The sequence below is a fragment of the Chinchilla lanigera genome, unplaced genomic scaffold, assembly GCF_000276665.1.
Source record: "Chinchilla lanigera isolate Chin_1 unplaced genomic scaffold, ChiLan1.0 scaffold00080, whole genome shotgun sequence".
Taxonomy (NCBI): Eukaryota; Metazoa; Chordata; class Mammalia; order Rodentia; family Chinchillidae; genus Chinchilla; species Chinchilla lanigera.
In genome coordinates, this window is record NW_004955481.1 from 3474596 (window position 1) to 3496853 (window position 22258).

Below are 22258 nucleotides of genomic sequence, written 5' to 3' on the forward strand. Positions count from 1 at the left end.
AATGGGTTGATGGAGGAACAGAGAGAATGAGTAGATATGTGATAAAGCAAGTATAGAAAATGTTAATGGTAGAATCCAGGTGGTAATCATACAGGCTCACTATGAGGTCTTTCAACTTTGTGGTATGTTTAAATTTTTATGATAAAATGAGTAAAGTCAAGAAAATGATAAACTTTAGGATTGTAGTCATATCATAAGAATAGGAAAGGAATGGGAAATGGGAACTAAGTGTAGTTACTGATACTATTCCAGCTCTTAGGTGGAATGGTGTTTACAGATTTTCACTTTATTATTGTGCCTCAGTAACTTCAATATATGTTAGATACATTCTTCATTATATAATACTTTGTACTATTAAAAAAATAATGTGACAGAACTACATCAGAACTTGAGATCTATTAATCAGTAATAACAATGAAGCACTATTTGTTAAATGACATCCCAGGAAATAATTTCTATATATTAGAATTCCCTTGGGCACAAAAACAAAATTCATTTTTGCTCATCTGAGTCTTTTTTTTTTTTTTTTTCATTCTTCCAGGTTCTCACTGTTGATTCCTGAGACAGTCATTTCTTTTCTATTTTAGCACCTTTTTTGAGTTCCTAAAGAGCATACCTTTTGAATCTAAAATCTCCCTACAGGCAGATAATGTAAAGCACTATAACACCTTACACCTGCACTTCCTCTGGGAGTAGAATCTTTGTGGTATTCTCTTTGGAGAAAGTAATAGGCATCCTTAAAATCAGTATTGGGAATAACAGGGGGAAATTTATAGAACTGGCTTGGCTGCCCAGGAATATAAAAAAAAATTATCCAGAGGTAGATGGGGATGGCTTTATAAACTAGAGAATGTAGATGACTCTTTGACAGACAGTACACATATTATTTGAGGTTATTTTTCTCCTCCTACTTCTATATATGCCAGGTAAGACAGAAGTGATGGGAGAACAAATATAAAATTCAGAGAGCAAATTTAAAAGTTAGCCTCTCTGTGTCATTCTATCATCTTTTGTCACTTTCCCTTCATGCCAATATTCTTGTCTCTGTGAAAAGCTGTATAATACAGTAATGTATAATAATTGCTAACCACGGTCAGGCAGAAGTATATGATTTTCAATAGGTTAGGAAGTATATGCTGGCCTTCATTCTACCTTCATCACATGAGTTTGCTTGGGCAACTTACTTGCTTTTTGTGAATTTTGGTTTCTTCATCTGTAAAATATTCACTGAGTTTAAATTGCCATAAATTATAAGACTATTAGTTTAGTCCCACTAAAAATACAAAAATTGTGGTCAGGCATGGTAGCATATAACTTATTTTAGCACTCTACAGGCTGACGCAGTAGGATGTGAATTTGAAACCAACCTGGACTACATAGCAAGAACCTGTCTTGGAAAACAAAACCAAAAAAATTTTACTTAAAGTGTGATTCAGTGTTTTATTAATTACAGTGATTTGTCCTTTGTTATGTGTACATTCAAATAAAAAATGTATACCATTTACCCTCTGAGTTTATGGAGAATAAGTAGGACAGTGCACTTAAAATGTTGTGCACAATGCTTGCCACATTGTAAGTGGTAACCATTATGTTGATGGTGTTGGTGACTTGGTCATAAGCACTCAGAAGTTGTGCTCATTGCTTAGATTGTTCTTTGAGGATCGGAATCCTAAGACATCTTGATGAGATTTATTGGTGCTCAGTGGAAGTAGTATAAGAGTAGTATAATGTGTTCAGTTAGTTTTCAGAAGTCATTGTTTTAATAAGTAACACTTTGTTAGTAATAAAATTTTTGTGAGCTTAGTAAAATATATAAAGCTTAGTAAAATTCCATTAGTAATATTGTGATATGAAACTTCAGGTTTTAATTTTCATCTTCTCTCTATTCAGGAGGCAGACAGTGGGGAGGAGGAATGCCGGTCACAGCCCAGAAGGTATGTCTTTTCATTATATCCTCAGTGCTTTTATACTTACTATTTCTTCTTCAAATCTTTTTCAGTCTTGTCCAATTAGCTTAATCCTGGTTTTCCAAGATGTATCATTGTTCTTTCAAAAATAAGACTGCTTCAAGAATACAGTGACTGATGTAGAAAACTTTTTAATGATAGGCTGCTTTTTAAAAAGGGTTCAGACTCAGTAGTAGAGTGCTTATTTAGCTTGTTCAAGGCCCTGCGTTAGGACATGAACTGTACCTAGCTAGTCTCATGAGAAACATAAATTTTGGTTTGTATTTCTGGTGAGGGAGAGACCCTGAGTTCAATCGCCAAAGCTCCCCTCCCAAAACAAGCTGCAGAAAGACCGGTTTTGACTTAGTTTTAACCACTCTCTAAGAAGCTACCTTGGGTGATAAAGAAACAAATTGTCCTTACCTTTTAGGAAAGTGTCAACTGAAGAACATTATCAGCCTTCAGGGGCTGGGTTAGATTGGGTTGGGTTGAATTGGGTTGGGTTGGGTTGGGTTGGGTTGGGTTGGTTTGGTTTGGTTTGGTTTGGTTTGGTTTGGTTTGGTTTGGTTTGGTTTGAGACATGGTCTTGCTGTATAGTACAGGCTGGCTTTGAACTCACTTATGTAGCCCAGGATGGCCTCAAACTCACAATGATGCTCCTACCTCAGCATCCCAAGTGCTGAGGTTACAGGCATGCGGCATGCACCACTATGCCTAGCTTCAGTTTTATATTTACAATTATCATATGTTTTTATAGATTTTGGCAAATCTTATAGATTAAGTATCTCATTTTGTACTTATCAAAGGGTATACTGGTTAACCTACCCAGTCTTTTAAAATACAACAACCCCTACATACACCCTTGACAGAAGAGTGGGTTGTTGTTATTAATACCCCCTACCAATAAAAAAACTATGAGAGAAATCTAGAAAGTATAAAATAACCCTTCTGGGGCACATATGCAGCTCTACAGAACTTGTTTAGCATGCACAAGGCCCTGAGTTCAACCCCCAAAACCAGGATTGCAAAAAAAACAAATTTCTGTTGTCTTACTTAAATGGTTTTTTAAAACAACTCTGTTCAAGAAAGATCCATGGTACATTCTAGATGGTCATTTAAATGTTAACCAAACTTTTATCCACTGAACTCATTAATGACCCATCTGAATGGTACAGAGAATGGATACAATAATCTTGTTCATTGTAAAAAGTTGGCTAAAGGAAATGCTTCCTTGCAGGGGGAGCAGGTGGGAACTGGGAATAGAACTCAGGACCTTGTGCTTGCCAGGCAGGCACTGTGCCACTGAGCTATATCTCTGGCCCAGGAAATGCTTTCTTAATGATTACCAGGTATTTGTTGATATACAGTATACCTTCCTCTTGTAGATTATAACTTCAAATAAAAATAGTTCTCTTTCATCAGTAACTGAGGTTACTGGTAATATTTTTCTTGTCTTAGTTATCACATACATTTTGGTTGAAAGCTTAATTTCTCACTTGTGTTAGGGAAGACCTGATAACCAGTTGCCCTTCTTTTGCATTGGGCTAGAAGGTAGAAATCCAAAGAAATTTTACCATAAATATTATACTCTTATTCCCATAAGAATGAAAAGAAGATTCCAAAGGGATTCTTAAATTTTCTAGTAGGTCAAATTTAAAGATTTCTGAGTTAATTTGAAGCTTTATGTATTAACTTGGAATCCACTGGGATAATTGTCATTCAAAAGAATTACATAAGAATGAGATAAGGGTCCATTCTCTGATTTTGCAGCACTTAACTGTCAAGCCATTAAGAGCTATAAAGATCTTTCTTTAAAATTGTTGGCAATAATTCATTAATATGACCAGCAGAGGAGTTTGTAAACTTCTATTCACAAGCAAAGGATCACTTATAGAAATAAGAAATATGGAAAAAAACTAGCAGCACTCATTTTTTTAAAAAAATCATAATTTGTAGCCTGTTATAATTTCTTACACTCAGTGTGTCTGTAATGTTATTTCTAAGTTTAATGGCTTTAGTTTAACTCAAAGCAAAGATATTTTCTTACAATCCCTTCTGTAGCTAGATGGTTTGTTAAGAAGTTGATTTTTTTTGTATGTTTGGATACTAAAGATTGTTCTGGCAATTCTCTGTCATTTACCCCAGAATAAACCAGCACTGAATCCTTTCACTAAACATTCCTGAAATCATCCTGTCAGTCTGTGGGTTCAAATGTGGTTGGTAGGAGAAAACTGAATAGGAAACATCAGATCATTAGAACTAAAGGCAAATTCTAGGTAATTAAAAAAGACATTGCTTTAGTTATTTCTTATTTTAACCAAATGTCGTTTGCTGGTAAAGTCTTAAGTTAAAAATAATCTTTCAATATAATTAGACCAAATATGCCTCTAAAAACCAATGTTCACGAGTAACAATAATAAAAAAATAGATAAATTAGACCACATAAAAATTTAACACTTCTATACATCAAAGGGCACAACCAACAAAGTGAAAAGGCAGCTTACAGAATGGAAAAAATATTTACAAATCATAATAGGGTTTAATATTTAAAATATACAAAGAATTCCTACAACAGAACAATAGCAAAATAAGCTTAGTCAGCTCAGGTTGCTATCAAAAATAAATTTAGATGGGGGCTTAAGCAACAGATGTTTATTTCTCACAGAGTGGAAGCTGAGGAGTCTACATCAAGGTGCTAGCAGACTTCAGTTCCTGGTGAGGGTCTCCTTCCTGGCTTGTAGACAGCTGCTTTCTTCTAGTATCCTTACATAGCACGCAGAGAGCTCTGGTCTCTTTCTCTTGTTATAAGAACACTAATCCATTGGGGACTGTTATGGTTTGTGTCTGAATGTCCCCACAAAGCCTCCTGCAGTCATGGGGAGGAGCAGGATTTTCAGAGGCAGCTGAATCTAGAGTTTTTTCATCGTCTGGTGTTGGGATTGGGAGAATGTCCTGCCTACAATAGAAGAACGAAAAGAGGCTAGCTCTTCCCTTTTGCTTTTGCTGCTTTTGCTGTCTTCCACCACCCCAGCCACCAAGAACTGTTGCCCCTCTGCCATGTGCCACTCTGCCTTAGAGCCAGCTGATTATGGCTAAAACCTATACAGACTGTGAGCTAAATAAACCTTTCCTCCTTTAACTTCGGATGTTAGGTATTTTGTCTCAGCAGCAAGAGAAAAGTAACTAAGACAGGGAGAATCCTACCCACGTGAAAATTCTAGTTACTTCTCAAAGCCTCATCTCCAAGTCACATAGTTGGGTAAGTCTTTGCTATATGAGTTTGCAGGAAAGGCAATACAAACATAACCTTTTGCCCCCTAGGCTCCAAAATTCATGTTCTTCTCACATGCAAAATGCATTCATTCATCCCACATCCCCAAAAATCTTCATATGTTCCAATAATTCTAAAGTCTCAAGTCTCATCTAAATTTTATATGAATTAGATATGAATGAGACCAGGTATGATTGATCCTAAACCAGAATTCATGTCCTTCATTGAATCTTTGAAACCAGGTAAGTCAAGCTTACAAATTAGAAAAGTGGCACAGGCAAAGGATAGGTACTTCTCAATTCTAAAGGAAAAAATCAGAAGGAAGTAGGCGTGATGGGTCTAATGTAAGTCCAAAACTTATTATAAGGCAAATTCCATTACATCTTTGTTTTTTCTATTACATCTTAAAACTTGAGAATAGCTCTCTTGAGCTTCAAAGTCTGCTGTTCAAACTCACTTGGTAACAGCATCATCCCCGCTGCTCTGTGCTGTAGTTTTGCCCCTTTGGCTTAGTGGATTGTCACCACTAAGTGTAGCTTTCTGCAATGCCCTGAACACGTAACTGCTCTCACTGAGGTGAAAGCTGCCGTATTCCTCCACCCCCATCAGCATGCTGGGCTGATGGTGGGGATAGCAGTGCTAATTATCTCTGAATCACCTTTTGGGGTCCTTCTTCCTTTGTCTGGAAGAATAATGAACTTTCACAGCTGTCCTTCATCCTACCCCATTTTCTGTTGTTTCCTTTAGTCCCAACCGCCCATGTTTCTACTTCTATTATTCCATCTTTCTCCTGGCTTCTGTTGAGAGGGATGACTAGATCTGTAGTCCATACCTACACTAACCACCTTCCTTACCAAATGTTGTGTCAGCCATATCCTTGATATTTTCTTCCAAACATACTTTCTCCTTTTTGCAACATGGACAGACAGGATTAATCTTTAAGTTTGGTCACTAGTCAGAAGAAACCAAATTACTCCTTCACCATTTTGCTTAGAAATCTATTAGCTAAATATCCAATTCTGTTGTTCTCAAGTTTTACCTTCCACAAAATACTAGAACACAAACATAATTCAACCAAGTTATTTGTGATTTTATAATATTTTCTCCCTCATCCGTAATTTTCTTTATTGTACCTGAGACCTTAACAGAATGGACTTTCCAACCATGTTTCTAACAGTATTTAATTCACCATTTAGTTATATTTTCTCTAAGAAGATGGAAGTGTTCTCTGTAGCTTTATTACTTCTGACCCCTTACCAGAATTGCCTGTAATAGTCCTTCATATAAATCTTTTTTTTAGCATGCACTTCAGAACCCCTCTAGTTCCTGTACCCATTACCTAGTTCCAAAGCCACTTCTACTTTTTTAGGTATTTGTTACAGCAGCACCCCTCTTAACAGTTTCAGAATCAGTATTTAGTCAATATACTTCAGAGAAAGTCAACAGGAGGGTGTGTGTGTGTAAAGACAGAAATTTATTATAAGGAAGTGGTTTACATGATTATAGAGGCCAAGAAGTCCCAATATCTGCAAGTGGTAGACGCAGGAAAGCTGATGGTATATTTAGTCCAATTCCAAAGGGCTAAAAAGAACTGAGACAGCCAGTGATGTGAGTTACAGGTTAAGCCTGTGGTATTTACTTACAACAGAGCATTAGCCTTAAAAAGTTAAGGAGATTCATCCTCTGTCTCTGTCACTCTCTTTCTGTTTTAGTTTACTGGGTTTTTATTGATATATAGTGATACCTCAGTTGTCAAACTCATTTTGTTCCAAATTTGTGTTCAAACACTAAAAAGTTGAGAACTGAACATATTTTCCCATAAGAAATGATAGGAAACCAAATTGGTTCTGTTGCCCAAAAATTATACTTATAAAGTCATTTCTCCAGATTTTTAACAAATTTCACAGTGATTTCTTTAACTCTATCATGGTTCTCACAGTTTTCCTCTTAGCTTTATTGCTGGCACCACTAACTTTCTTTGGAGCCATGGTTATATTTTATGCAATAGGGCACGAAAACCCAATGATAAATGTTCTAATGCACTATATGTTGTCTGGGCAAGAGCAGTGCCTTGACTGAAGCATCACCCCTTTGTGTCCTCCACAGGACACAACACATGACTCACTCTTGGCCCATACAGGTTTTTTCAAGTTGTATTTTCAGTTGGACTGTTGTGCAAAGTTGTGAACACCGAGCAGGTTTTTTTCAAATTTTGCTGTTCAAGTAGTGGAAAGTTCAAGCTTGGAGTCATTAAATAACCGAGGTATCATTGTATAATAATTACAAAAATTTATGGGATACAGTGTAATAATTCAATGTATGCATACAACTTGTAACGATCAAGTCAAGGTATTAACATTTCCCTCTCCTTCAACATTTATAGTTTCTTTTTGTTGGGAACCTTCAAACCCTCTACTAAAATATATACTAAACTGTTGTGAACAATAGTTACCTCCACTGTGCTATAGAGCACTGCAGCTTATTCTTCCTATCTAAATGGTTTTCGCTACCCATTGTCTAAGCTCTTTTCTGTCTCCCCTCCCCACTACCTTTCCTGGCCTCTACTGATCACTATTCTGTTTCTATGAAATCAACTTTATTTAGCTTGTATATATAAGCAAGAACATATGGTATTTGGTTTTGTGTACCCGGCTTATTTTTTAATGTCCTCCAGTTCTACTCATGTTGCCAAAAAGGGAAGGAAGTTTTGACATGCTACAACATAGGTAAACCTCAGGGACATAATACTAAAAAGAAAAAGATAAATGCTATATAGTTCCACTTACATGAGATACTTAGAGTACGCAAGCTTATAAAGACAAAAAATAAAATAATAGCTACCAGGGAATAGAGGTGGGGGAAAGGGGTGGAAAGTTGTTTAAAGGATATGAAATTCTTTTGGAATTTGAAAAAGTTGTGAAAAAGATAGTGGTGATGGCTGAACAGTGTTGCTAATATACATATACCACTGACTCATATACTTAAAAATTCAGGATGCTAAATGTTATCTTATGTACATTTTACTATAATTAAGAAACAATATATTCATACCATACTAGCTTCTTTGTGACATTTAAATTCTGGCAATATTTTTTGTTTCTAGGAGAATAAGCATAAAATTATGATTATAAGACATCATATTATATATTATTAGCTTTTCTGGTAAACAGATAATTGTATGAAAGTGAATGGCAGTATCTCTTCACATATTTGTGAACTCACAGCTTTCCTTCTTCTGCAGCGACCCACTTTACTGACTGGGGAACAGCCAGGAAGATACCAGAACACTAAACCATATAAAATGCCTATATTCAACCATTTTGACCTATAAATCCCTATCTCATATAGGTCAACCTAATAAAATTATAAGACAATAAGTAAAAATGAACAAAAGGAATGTGCTACTGAAATACATCTTTGCAATCTTGAGATGTTTTTAAATTGAATGATGACAGAAAACAAAATATTTTGAGCTCTTAATTTAAAATGTAAATATTTTAGTTATAATAGAATTATTCTGTTCTTCTATGTACCATCTCCAAGGCAAAAATTGTATAACATAAAAAGTGATCCTTAGGAGATTGTCTTTGAGCCAACAAATATAATATTGGACAATAATATAGTTTCAAAGATCTGGAGAAATTTCCCTTTAAAAAATGACAAATAGGAGCATAAACCATTCAGGGTAAATGTTACATTTTACTTCTCAACTCAGTATATAAAATATGTTACATATTTTATTTTTAAAAATGTTTCCAACAGCAAAGAAACTTTTCACTGTTTTTAAATCTAGTTTCTTGAGCCAGGTGTGGTGGCTCATGCCTATAATCCCAGCACTTGGGAGGCTGAGGCAGGAGGATTGTTGCAATTTCAAGATCAGTCTGGGCTACAAAGTGAACTCAAGGCCAGCCTGAACTGCATAGCGAGACCCTGTCTCAAAAAAGATATACATACGTACGTACATACGTACATACATATACATACATACATACATACATACATTTTTAAAATAAATCTAGTTTCTTCCTCTCTATAGTCTTTAGTAGACATAAAGAACTACTTAATGTATGCTGAAAAATTCTACATCTTTAAAAACTTGATCTTCTCTCCAATGTACTGTAAAGAGAACAGTGAGAACAAAATTTGTAGTAGAGGGCAAGGAGAGAGACAGTAATGTGGAACAGAGGTTTCAAGAAAATTTTGGAAGCATTGGGTCTTGATAAATGAATGGGATTTAGCAGAATAAAAAAAAGTAGAACATTACAAGCATGCAAGATTGAAAAGATAGAAGGATATCAGAAGTCTAAAAGTGCATGCTGATGTGTTTTATGGACAGTACAAAAGTAACTATCTAGATCTTAAAAGCAGTGGCATTTTGATTTGATAGATCTTTGTGTAGAAGAAAGGCATGGTTGTCAGAAAAAGAATCTGGCAGTATCATGCAGTATGAGAGGAGGGAGGAGAAAATTATTCAGGAAGATGTTTTAGTAATTTAGACAAATGACTAATCTCCATCTAAGAGTAGCATGAAGACTGGGACTGTGTTTTATCTTGATAACCACTGCAAGTAGCATTTAGTTAGCACTCGGTAAATGTTTATTGAATGCATAAAAATAGAAGAATGTTGGTATCTTTTCTAAAATAATGTAGTTGAAGAAGAACTCTAATGAGAAGATATATGAAAAGTTAACCTTGGGACATGTGGAACACAGGGCAACAGAAAGCAGCTTGAAGACAGTTAAAACATGAGGAGATCAGGATATAGCTCAGTAGCAGAGCACCATGCACAAGGTCCTGGGTTAAATTCCCAGCACCACCAAACAAAAACAACATAGAATCAGAACATGTCCTTGTGTATGAGGTAGTTTCATAATGGCACTGTGGTACTAATTCATTGAATTTGTAGCTAAATCTTTCCCTCAGATGTGTGTCTCTGGTACCCCATCATGGTTTCTTTTAGGGCGGGGTTGGGGCTTTGGGAGGTTTTTGTCTTTTGAGACATGGTCTCACTATGTTGCTCAGGCTAGCCTTGAGCTCACTTTGTAACCCAGCCTGGTCTCAAACTCACAACAATCCTCCTGCCTCAGCCTCCCGAGTGCTGGGATTACAGGCATGTGCCACCATGCCTGGCCCATCATGTTTTCTTTATCTTGTACTTACCTCATTTTTGTGAGATAAGACTTCGTGTCTGTTTAATTTCAGCCTATTTGGAGACATAATTCTTCTGTGGTTTTTAATATTGTAACAGTAAATTATATTGTGCTTCTTTCAGCTATGAAAATAGGACAGCTGTATTTCTCTCACAATATATGTTCCAGTTAAAGAGTATATTAACCTAAAGAATATTAGTGTTTTACCTAAATTTTTAAAAAAAGAACAGCTGAGTATGGTAGTGCATGCATATAATCCTAACACTTGGGAAACTGAGGCAGGAGCTAGCCATGAGTACAAGGCCAGCCTGAGCTACAGTGAGTTGAAGACCAGCCTAAACTACATAGAGAGGAGAGAGAGAGAGAGAGAGAGAGAGAGAGAGAGAGAGAGAGAGAGCTGTTATAATACAAGCTGATAATTTAATCCTAATCCTTATAAATTTTAAAGCAATCTCATACTTACAGAAAAGTTACAGATATATAGTTCAGAGAACTTCTTTTTCCTGAGACATTTGATGGTAAGATGCTCCATAACCTCTTTTCTGTTTTAAGAGAATGATGTTAGTATTTCATGGAGAAGCCAACTAATTATTTTAGCACTTCTAACAAGATATAACTATCTATATCTACATATCTATATATCTATATTGAGAGAGAGTGTTTTGACTCCTAAAGTAGAACTTTCCATGTATTAAAAACTGGCTGTAAGTGATCATTGGTGCTATCTACCTTAGTGGTAACTGCTCATGTCCATAGTAGAAATCTACTCCTTGTAAATGTTCAGATGTGACCACTAGGGGGTAATGAACTGTCCTCTGACCCTCTTGAGTTCTGCTACTATATAGAGTAGCCCTCCTGAGATGGTAAATTCATATTTTTAAAAGCTCTTTTCCTAGATACTTGAAAGCAGTAAGAATTATCCTTTCAAAGAGGTGCTTTTTCTTTTTAAAGAATGTATTTTTGGGCCTTCTTTATATTTATCTGGTATTTTCTATATCCAATGGCTATGAAAGGCATATCTCTAAATATACTTTGAAAAACAAATCTGATTATCTCAACCATAATCAAATTGGGTATTTTTAAGGACAGATAAATGATTTTATTTTCCCCCATGTTATAGTTTGTGTCTAGATGTACCCCCTAAATCCTCGTGCAGCCATAGGGCTTTTTCAGAGGGGGCTGAATCCAGGGTATGTGATGCTGAGATTAAGGGTATGTGATTAGTAAATCAGTCCACTCTTGGTTTGGCACAGTTCTGCCTAGGATTAAGGATGTGAGCACTACACCCGCCCTAGGGTGGGTAGCCTGCATGGAATGAGGGACAGAAAGAGTCTCGTCTTCACTCCCTTGTTGCTTTTGCTGTCTTCTGCCACTATAAACTGTTGCTCCTCTGCCATATGCCACCTTGCCTTGGAGCAGGCCAATTATGGACTAAACCTCTACAAACTCTGAGCTAAGTAAACCTTTCCTCCCTTAACTTTGGGCATCAGATATTCTGTCTCAGCAATGAGAAAAGTAATTAAGACAGAATTTCATTACCAAAGAAGTGGGATCATTTCTGTGACTATACCTGACCATGTGGTTCAGGAGCCTTTGGGGATGGCTTGTGGAAAGAGTTTAGAAAGGTTCTGAGATGCCTGCTGAAAAAATAGCACTGAAACACCTTAGGCTGGTACTGTATTCGAGATTCTGGTCAGAACTCAGAAGACCAGAAAGCCAGTAAAGACCAGGCTCAGTAGGTTTCTGCTGGGAAGAAAAATGGTATTGGTTGCTGGACTCCAAATGATGTGTGTTATACCATGGCGGAAAGTTTGTCTGGATTTTGCTCATGTCCAGAGAGTTTGCCTGAGACTGAGGTTAAGGGCAGTGGACTAATTAATTAAACTGGCAGAAGAAATTTCAAGGCAGTCTAATGTTAAGTCAGTGGCATGGCTACTGTTGGGGGCTTTTAGCCAGATCTATGTTGAAAATCTAGAGCAAAAAGGCAAAGAGAATGATTTAAAATGTTTTGAGTTTGTCCAGAAGGGAAGCTCCAGTAAGGCTGTGGACTTCAAAGATAGAGCAGAGGAGATCTTGATTGCTGAGAAGAAACAGGAGAGTAAAAACCTAGCCTCAGGGCATTAAGAGAAGTAAAAGGACCCCACCCTTTGCAGCCTCAAAATTGCAGAAGTGAAACACTTTGCGTTGAGAAGACAGCCCCAAATCACCATGTTCCAAAATGGCCTAGGGAAGTTGTTTCTTGGGATTTGGTACATAGGCACTGAACCCTACAGCTAAGAGAGAAAGGAAGACTGGCTGCTGCTCCAGCTGGCAGCAGACTTTGGCATCATCCATGTGGCACTGATTTTAGGTGCATGCAGAATGCAAGAGATGTAAGGTCAGGAAGGCTTCACCCAGATTTCAGAACAAGGCCTATGAGGCCAGGCAGTGTGCCCCTGAGAAGACAGTATGTGAAGCTGTGAGTGTGAAACCAAAGGTGCAGTGAAAACCCCAGAAGTTTGGAGAAGCCAGGAACATGGATCATCTGAGGAAAATTACAAAGAGAGAACAGAGCGACCCCAGAGAGATGTCATGGGAGCTACAACCACCTACAGTACCATAGGAGTGGAGCTATCCAAGCCCTTTGGAGTTCACAACTTGCCACAAATTGCCAGGGATGCTAAAAGTCGTACTGTGGGATTTGTTTGCCCTGCTGGATTTTGGTCTTGCTTTGGTCCCATTCCTTTGTATCCCCTTATTTGTACTTTTTGGAATGGTAATGTTTATCCTGTGCCATTGAAGAATGTTGGAAGTAATTAACTGTCTTTTCATTTGTACAGGGGCTCACAGCTAAGAGTTTGCCTTAAATTTCAGAGGAGACTTGGGATTTGAACTTTTTAGTAATGCTAAAACTATTAGGATTTTGGTAACTCTTGGAGATAGACTAAATGCCTTTTGCATAAAGAGATGTACATGAGTCTTTGGGGGGCCAGGGTCAGAATGTTATGGCTTGTGTGTAGATGTCCCCCAAATTCTAATGGGGTCACAGGATTTTTTCAGAGGTGGCTGAACCCAGAGCATGTGATTGAGAGACAATGAAGCTAGCAATGATGACAGGTCTACTAGAATGAATATACCAGGTAGGCTGAGTAGTTAAGTAGAGGGAAAAGACAGAAAATGAGCAACAGGAAAAAGAGGCAATGACAGGGATAAATCAATACATATCAGTAAAAACTATCAATGTGAATGGTCTCAATTTCCCAATCAAAAGGCATAGACTAGCAGAATGGATCAAGAAATAAAATCCAACAGTATGCAGTATACAAGAAAAACATTTAACCCAAAAAGTAACTCAAGACTAAGAGGATGAAAAACAACTAGAAATATCGTGCTTAAATGAAACCTTTGAACAAATGCTATTAATAGATATCGACAGAGTTCCACCCAACAATAATACACATTATTTTAGCAGTATATGGAACTTTATCCAAAATAGAACACATACAAGTTTAATTAATGTAAAAAAATTGAAAATGTACCATGCATATTATCAAATCATAGTGTAATGAAACTAGAAATCAGCAACAAAGGAAATAGAAATTATACAAAGGCATGGAAACTAGACATTACACTCAAGTAAAAAATGGTTTACATGAAAACATAGAAAAGAAATGGTTTACAGGGGAAAAGAAATAATAGTTTCTAGAACTAGATGATAATGCCAGTACAACTTACCAGAACTTTAGGGACACAATGAAAGCCGTCCTAAGACAAGTTTATACCAGTGAATGCCCACATCAAAAAAACAGAACAAGTCCAAATAAATTACCTAACAATGCACCTCAGGGTCCAACAAAAACAAAAACAATCCAAACCTGAAATTGGTGCAAGGCAGAAAATTATAAAGATCAGAACAGAAATCAATGAAATTGAAACTAAAAAAAAAAAAAAAAAGAGAGAGAGATCTTCAACTGAATAAACAAAATGGACACTTAGCCAATCTAACCCAAAAAAGGAAGGACCCAAATCAATACAGTTAGAAATGAAAAAAGGTAAAATCACGATGGACACTACCAAAATCAAAAAGATAATTACAACTACTTCCCAACTCTCTTAAGCCAATAAACTAAAGAATTTGGAAGAAATGGGGCCAGGGATATAGCTCAATGGCTCAGAGCCTGCCTGGAAAGCACAAGGTCCTGAGTTCAATTCCCATTACCAGAAAAAAAAAAAGAATTCAGAAGAAATGAATAGATTCCTTGATACATTTGAATTATCAAAACTGAATTAAGATTTTGAAACCCTGTATAATCCAGTAACAGACAATGAAACTGAATGAGTAATTTTTTTAAAAAACTACCAACTAAGAAAAGCCCAGGTCTGTATAGTTTTGAATTCTACAGAAACTTCAGGAAAGCTTTAACATTAATACTCTTCAAGCTTTTTAATGAAATTGAAAGGTAAGGAGTACTCCTAAAGTCATTCCTATAAGTTAGCATTACCCTGATTCCAAAACCAGATAAGGATCCAATCAATAAAGAGAATTATAGGCCAATCTGTTTAATGAATATAGACACAAAAGTCCTCAAAAGAGACTAGCAAACAGAGGCAGGGTATGGTGGCACATGCCTGTAACCCCAGCACTCGGGAGGCTGAGGCAGAAGAACTGCTGTGAGTTCAAGGCCAATCTGAACTACATAGTAGGACTCTGTCTCAAAAAACAAAAAGATACTAGCAAACAGAATACAACAAATCATCAAAAGGATTATACACAATAATGTAGTAGACTTCATCCCAAGGATGCAAGAGTGGTTCAACATACGCAAATCAATAAATGTAATATGTCACAGAAACAAGGACAAAAATCACATGGTCTTCTCAACAGATACAGAAAAAAGCCTTTGACAAATTCCAACATATTTTCATGATAAAAACACTGAAAAAAGTAGGTATAGAAGGAACTTATCTCAATATGATAAAAGCAGTCTGTGACAGACCTACTGTTGACATTATATTTAATGGGGAAAAACTGAAAGCTTTTCCTTTCAAATCAGGAACAAGACAAGGCTGTCCACTATCACCACTCCTGTTCAACATATACTCAAAGCATTAGCAAGACTATTAGGCAAGAAAAATAAAGGGATATATGTAAGCAAGATATATGTAAGTCAAATTATCATTATTTGCAAACGACATGATCCTCTACATAGAAGACCCCCCAAAAAATCCACCAAAAATCTCTTAGAGGACTTCCAGAAAAATGTCAGAGTGGTGAGTGACAACTCAACCTCTCTAAGATTTGGAATCCATACCCTGGAAAATAAAAACTTAGAAGAGAAATAGATCCCCAGAACCAAGCTGGATCTGCCAGAAAAATTAAAACCTACAGAGAAATCTAAGACACAGAACACAAGATAAAGAAAAGGGAAAGAGATAGGCTACACTTTCTCTCTGGCTCGCAGCTCATGGCTCATAGGAAAGGGAGACCAAATCTATACAAACAAGTGAAAGCTGGGGACTCCAGAAGGCCTCAAAGAAAAATTCAGTGGCAGAATGGCAGAATGGGCACTCAGGTGCTGTGCAGTGCAGGAAGAGTTTGGGATTGTGCTCCTACGTGAATCCTTCAACAGGCAAACAGCTGATAAGTGTCCCCTCAATCCCAGCACCAACCATATCCCTGGAGAGTGCTTGGTTGGACACCATTCCAAGGAAAGATTGATTGTTTAAACCCAGGACTCAGAGCTTTGGGGTGGCTACACTTCACAGCTCCCAGTGTCATGTTCCCACAGTACCTGAATGAGAGACAGCCACTGAAGACAGCTGAGGTTAGCGTACACCCTAGAAAAAGACACCCCCCACAGGGTTTGAGCTAAAGGATATAGACCCCACCTTCACAGCCAGAGGTCAGGCCTGAGTTGCTCTAGAATTAAAAGTCACCGTATTGGTGCCCTCGCTGTACTCTGTGCTTTCTGCTGGTACCTGCATGCAGCATGGACAGAGGGTCTGAATACCTTCTTTATCTACCTCTATCTCTGTAAGCAGAGACATGTCTTCACTTGAAAATTGCCCCAAAATTGTAGGTCCCAGAAGAAAACACACATTCAAAATCACAGAAAACTCTTTTTCTTTGTTGTTCTTTTTTTCTTTCTTCCTTCCTTCCTTTCTTTCTTTCCTTCCTTCTTGTATGTATGTAGTTGTTTCTCTCTTTTCTCTTTTTTCTTCTTTCTTTTCCCCTTTCTTCATCAATTTATCAGGGCTTAGGAAATTTTCCCTTGTCCTTTTTCCTTGCTCCTCATCCCTTTTCCTTCTTATTTATTTTTTCTTTCTTTTTTCCTCTTCTACCTGTTAATTTTCTCCCTTTAATCTTTTGTCTCTTATTTTTACTCCCCATATAATTTCTTTTTTTTCTCCCTCTTTCTTTTATCTTCTATTTTTATCAGTTTTTTCTGTTACCTTTATCTAATCCTATAAACATCCTTCTACCTCCCAGTAGAATCTTTTGTCCCACTTCTCTCTCCTCCTTATATCAGATATAGTGCTTCCTTGGTTCTCAAACTTAATTCTTTCCACAATTCTAGTCACAAACTGAACTGGGTAAGAACTGAATCAAATTTCCCCATAAGGTCAAAATTAAATCTAACCATTGAATTTGATTCAATTCTCATCCAACTCAGTTTGCAATCAGAACTGTGGAAAGAATCAAGTTCATCAACTGATGTACCAATGTAGTTTAAGATTTCAAATTTTTCCACTTGCATTCCCACATTCCCAACCCCCTATATCATTAACAGTATAACCATAAAGCTTTATTAATGTTTATATAGTTAACCCTGTAAAATTACTGTTGAATTATTTTCTATCATTAGCAGAGATATGGCTGAAGTATTTAATACATATTAACTGTAAGTCACTATCTGGGTTATCTTAATGTTTACCCCATAATTGTGAATTTCTTCTCTATGCTTAATTTCTTCTCTATGGATATATAATTGGTTCTTATGGTATGTTAATATCCAGTTTGTCTTGGATGATACTACTATAGCTGATTTGTTTGGTATTATCAGTGTTCCACAATTGTTGCTATTAATGGGGTTTTTCTATAAGCCAAAACACAGATTACCTTTGTTGCATTAAAAATGCTAGAATGTATGTCCAGAGAACTCAGGGTTAAGCCAGTTACACTACATCCTGCCCTCTCAAATTAATTTAAATGATTGGCTCTTGGGGCTGAGGCAAAGGATTATAGTTAGCCAAAGTGCATTACTGAAAAGAGGTCTCCATACTAACAACAAAGTCTTTACATCTTAAGCATCCACAAACTTTACCACAAAACAAAACAAACAAAGAAACAATAGAAACATGAGAACACAAACCAACAAAATGCCTCCCAGAACTGCCAGTTCCCCTGAAACCAATCCAGAGGACTTCAAGAGAGAGAATAACATTAGCCACACACCCAGATTACTTGAAAGGATAACAGAAGAGGTTCGAAAATAGGTCAAAGAGGTATTCAGCAGTATGTCGGAAGATAGAACTAAACAAATTATGGAAGTAAAAGCCAAAATGATCCAAGAACTTTTGGAAGACACTAATAAAAAGTTAGCTGAGCTAAACAGAATGATACAAAACATGAATGATCAATTTAGCAAAGAATTAGAGTCCATGAAAAGGTTTTAATCACAAGTCCATGAGATTAAAAATTATATTGAAAGAATAGACAATAAAAGCAACTGGTGTGAGAACGAACTTTTAGAACTACAAGACAATGGTGACTTCAAAGACAACTACTCAGATACCTTAAAAGCAACAAGAGAGCATGAAAAATGGATTTGATAGCTGCTAGATCTCAAAGAAGAGTAATTGGAATAAATGAAAAATCAAAAGACAATACAAATGACATTTAAAACCTATTCACAGAAAATAATGGCAGAAAAGAAATAAACATATTAATAAGTGAGGCATGTAGAACTCCAAATAACCACAATCAAAAAAAGAGCCTCTCCCTGGCATATTATATGCAAGGTATCAGAATTTCATCACAGTGACAAAAACCCAAAACTTTGTTAGAAAAAGGCAGCAAATCACATATAAGGTAAAACCATTAAAATTACAACAGACTTTTTGACACAAACATTAAAGGCCAGGAGTGCTTGCAGTAAGGTATTTCAAGCCATAAAAGGTAAGTTCCAACCCTAATTTATGTATCCTGCAAAACTGTCCTTCAAAATTGACAAATAAGGTATTTCTGTGAAAAAGAGCACCTCAAGAAATTCTTGACCACCAAACCAGCATTATAAACATTCTCAAGTACATCCTAGAGACAATGAAGCCAACAATGCCAATAAATCAAAAAGAACAAATATATCTTGCACAATGATCAGCTAAGCAACATGGAAAAAAATAAGGAAATCAGCAAGAAGAAAATAAAGCAATGGGAGGAATAAGTGAATATCTTTCAGTAATAACTCTCAATATGAATGGTCTCAATCCCTAATTAGAAAATACAGATTGACAGACTGGATCCAGAAACAAACCTCACATATACAGTATCCAAGAAACACATTTAATTCAAAAAGAAATTCACAGATTAAAAGACAAAGGATGGAAAATAACATTCCATGCAACAGGAACCTGGAAAAAAGGAGTAGCTATTCTAATTTCAGAGAAAGTGGATTTCAAGTTGAAACTGAGCGTAAGAGACAAAGAAGGTCACTATATATTGTTTACAGGAACAATTCAACAGGATGAGAGAACAATTAAAAATATATATGCACCAAATATTAGCATGTCCAACTTCATAAAATAAACACTAATGGGCATGAAAACTCAGATAAACACCAACACATTTGTAATGAGGAACCTCAATATCCCACAGTCACAAATAGACCAACTACACAAAAAATTGACAAATAGAGTTGAATCAAACTGTTCAATAAATGAACTTAATCAACAAGGGCTGAGGATTTAGCTCAGTGGTGCAGTGTCTGCCTGGCAAGTATGAGGGCCTGAGTTTGAGTCCTGGTACCTGCCGCCCAAAACAGATAAGTACATATAATTCCATCTAACCACAACAGAATATATATTGTCAGCAGAACTTTCTCCAAAATAGACTACACACTAGCCATTATGACATACAGGAACCTGTGGGACACAATAGCAGCAGTCCTAAGAGGGATGTCTATAGCGGTGAATGCCCACATCAGAAAAACAGAGGAACCTCAAATAAATAACCTAGTGATGTACTTCCAGCTCCTAGAAAAATAAGAACAATTCCAAAGCCAGTATGTGGAAGGAAATTATAAATATTATAGCAGGAATTAATGAAGTTGAGACTTAAAGAATCCAAATAATTAATTGAAGAATTGATTCTTTAAAGAATAAACAAAATAGAAAAACTCTTAGCCAATCCTATGAAAATAAGAAAAGATTCCTATGAAATCCAGAAGATGTTTGTAACATATTTAAGAATCTGTACTCTAACAAAATGGAAAGTTCAGAAGAAATAGATAGATTTGTGGATATGTACAAACTACCAAAACTGCACCAAGAAGATATAAAAATCCAATATCAGTCAATGAAATTGAAGAAGTAATAATTTTTTTTAAAAAAACTGTCAACTGTAGAAAGCCCTGGTCATGATGGATTCATTGGGAAATTCTATGAGAATGTTAGAGAAGATCTATCAGTAATACTCCTCAAACTCTCTAATGAAATAAAAGAGGAAGCAGTACTCCCAAAGTCTTTCCTGGAAGCAAACAATACCCTGATTCCAAAACCAGACAAGACCCCAGCCAAAAAAATAGAACACTGACCAAAGGTTTAATGAACATAGATATAAAAATTCTCAAAAAGATACTGGCCAATGCCACAAATCATCAGAAAGTTCATACACCATGGCCATTCATTCAATGAATGAAATTGTCGACAGACAGTTGAAAATAGTGAAATGAATCTTTGTCATATGGAAAGGGAACTGAGAAATGAAGTTGAGGAAAATGAGATTTTTAAAGATGTGTGTGTGGGTGTGTGTGTACACTACGTACATGCACCAAGTCTGTACAAGGAATCAAGGAATGTGATCATGTACTGCAAACATTTTATATATATAATTACTTATATTTATATATATAAATGAAGTGGTCTAAGAGATACAGGAGCGGGGAGGGGACTTGAGAGGAAGAGGTTAAAAAAAAAGGGCTGAGGATATAGCTATGTAGTATGAAGGCCTTTATTTTGATCTTCAGTTTCGGAGGAAAATAAAGTCCTGGTTTTGGGAGAACTCAGATTATAGTTACAAAAAATTAATAATAATAATAATAGATACTGGTTGCTGTATTACAATAGGCACTTCACCTTTATGTCTCTCCTAATGAAAAACTGTAAAATATTCTTGTTCATCTTACACATCTTCCACATCTTCCACATCTTGAGGAAATGGGCTTAAAGAAGCCTAAAAATAGAGGAGAAAAATAGTTCTTTATTAATTCCTTCTGTAGAAAGTTATTGATCAAGGATACAATCATGAAGACAACAAAAATTGTCCCTGCCCTCACAGTTTTTTAAAGTAGTAAGAATAAAAAAGTAGTAGTATGGAATAATAGTGTTGAAAATGCTGTGAAAGAAAATCAGAGAATTCTGTTACAACACAAGTTGAGAATTTTTCCATTGTGGAGTAAAGACTGTTATAAGCAAATGTTTAATCAGTTATATGTTTTAAAGCTTTTCTCAGTTTCCTGAGCTTTTGTTTGTTATTTCATGAGAACTGCTATTTTAAGGCTGTGTTAGGTAGTTGACACAAGTCCTTTCTTCTCTCCAAATGACTATGGTTTGGGGAAATTCCCAGTGAAAATTTAACACTGGGACAGTCTATCAGTTATGTTCATGAATATTATATTCCTTCTGCTAGAGGGCATTGGAATAGTAGTGAGTCATAGAAGCAAGTATATGAATCTTTGCTTAATAAATATACGTCGAATGAGCGGCTGGGGATTTAGTTCAGCGGCTCAGCACCGGCCTGGCAAGTGCAAGGTCGTGAGTTCAATTCCCAGTACTGGAAATATATATATAATCTCGAATGAATGAATCAAGATGATTATTAACTTTAAACAAGGTATTCAAAATGGCATCCAGTGTCTATAACTTTAAGTAATTACTCTGGTTAAATCAGAGTTGACGTACTGATCCAAAATAGAAAGCTTCCATTTCTCATTCAATACTAGATTTGTATTACATATTAATTTGAATTAATATCTGAAGTCTGATAATTTCTATTCTTGGTTTTCCTCAGTAAATTATCTTAATATTATATGATATAAAGTATTTGTTATAGCTTAAAGTGATCCTATTCCTTCTCATTACACATTATGATAGAAAATATTTATGTATCTATAATTTATATACATTTCCTGTTTAATCACAGCTTAAAGAGATGCTGTTCTGGGATAAAATTTCACATTAACCTGGGAAATCTCTTGTTTTTTAGAAATCTTATTTTCTAAAACAGGACCTGATTTTAAAAAGGCAAACACTTTTATTATCTTTTTTTATTAGTACATGTTTGCAGTACATAGCATTCACGTTTCTTTTGTGGAGTTGGTACATACGTTTAACAAATTGTAATTCCTTTTTTTGTCCCCTTTCCTTCCTTTACATCCACCATCCCTCCATCTCAATCCATTTTCCATTTGAGAAAGATCTGTCTCCCTACTTCCTATTATCTATATTTTATTTTGCTCCTTATTTCTCATATAAGAGAAACCATGTGATATTTGAGCTTGTGTGTCTGATTTATTTCACTTAACATTATGATATCAAAGTACATTCATTTTCCTGCAAATGACTCAAGTTTATATTACTTTATGGCAGAGTAGTACTCCATTTTGTGTAACTACCACATTTTCTTCATCCATTCA

At 36.0% G+C, this 22258-nt stretch overlaps 1 protein-coding gene across 2 annotated transcripts in view; it reads left to right on the forward strand.

Annotated features, from left to right (window-relative positions):
• Ssh2 (slingshot protein phosphatase 2) overlaps positions 1-22258 on the forward strand; it is a 252863-nt gene that overhangs the window by 94384 nt on the left and 136221 nt on the right. For both annotated transcript variants that reach the window (XM_005402672.2, XM_005402673.2), the window contains one exon: positions 1891-1934. In XM_005402672.2, the coding sequence (XP_005402729.1) occupies positions 1891-1934 (44 nt within the window). The remainder of the gene's footprint in view (positions 1-1890; positions 1935-22258) is intronic.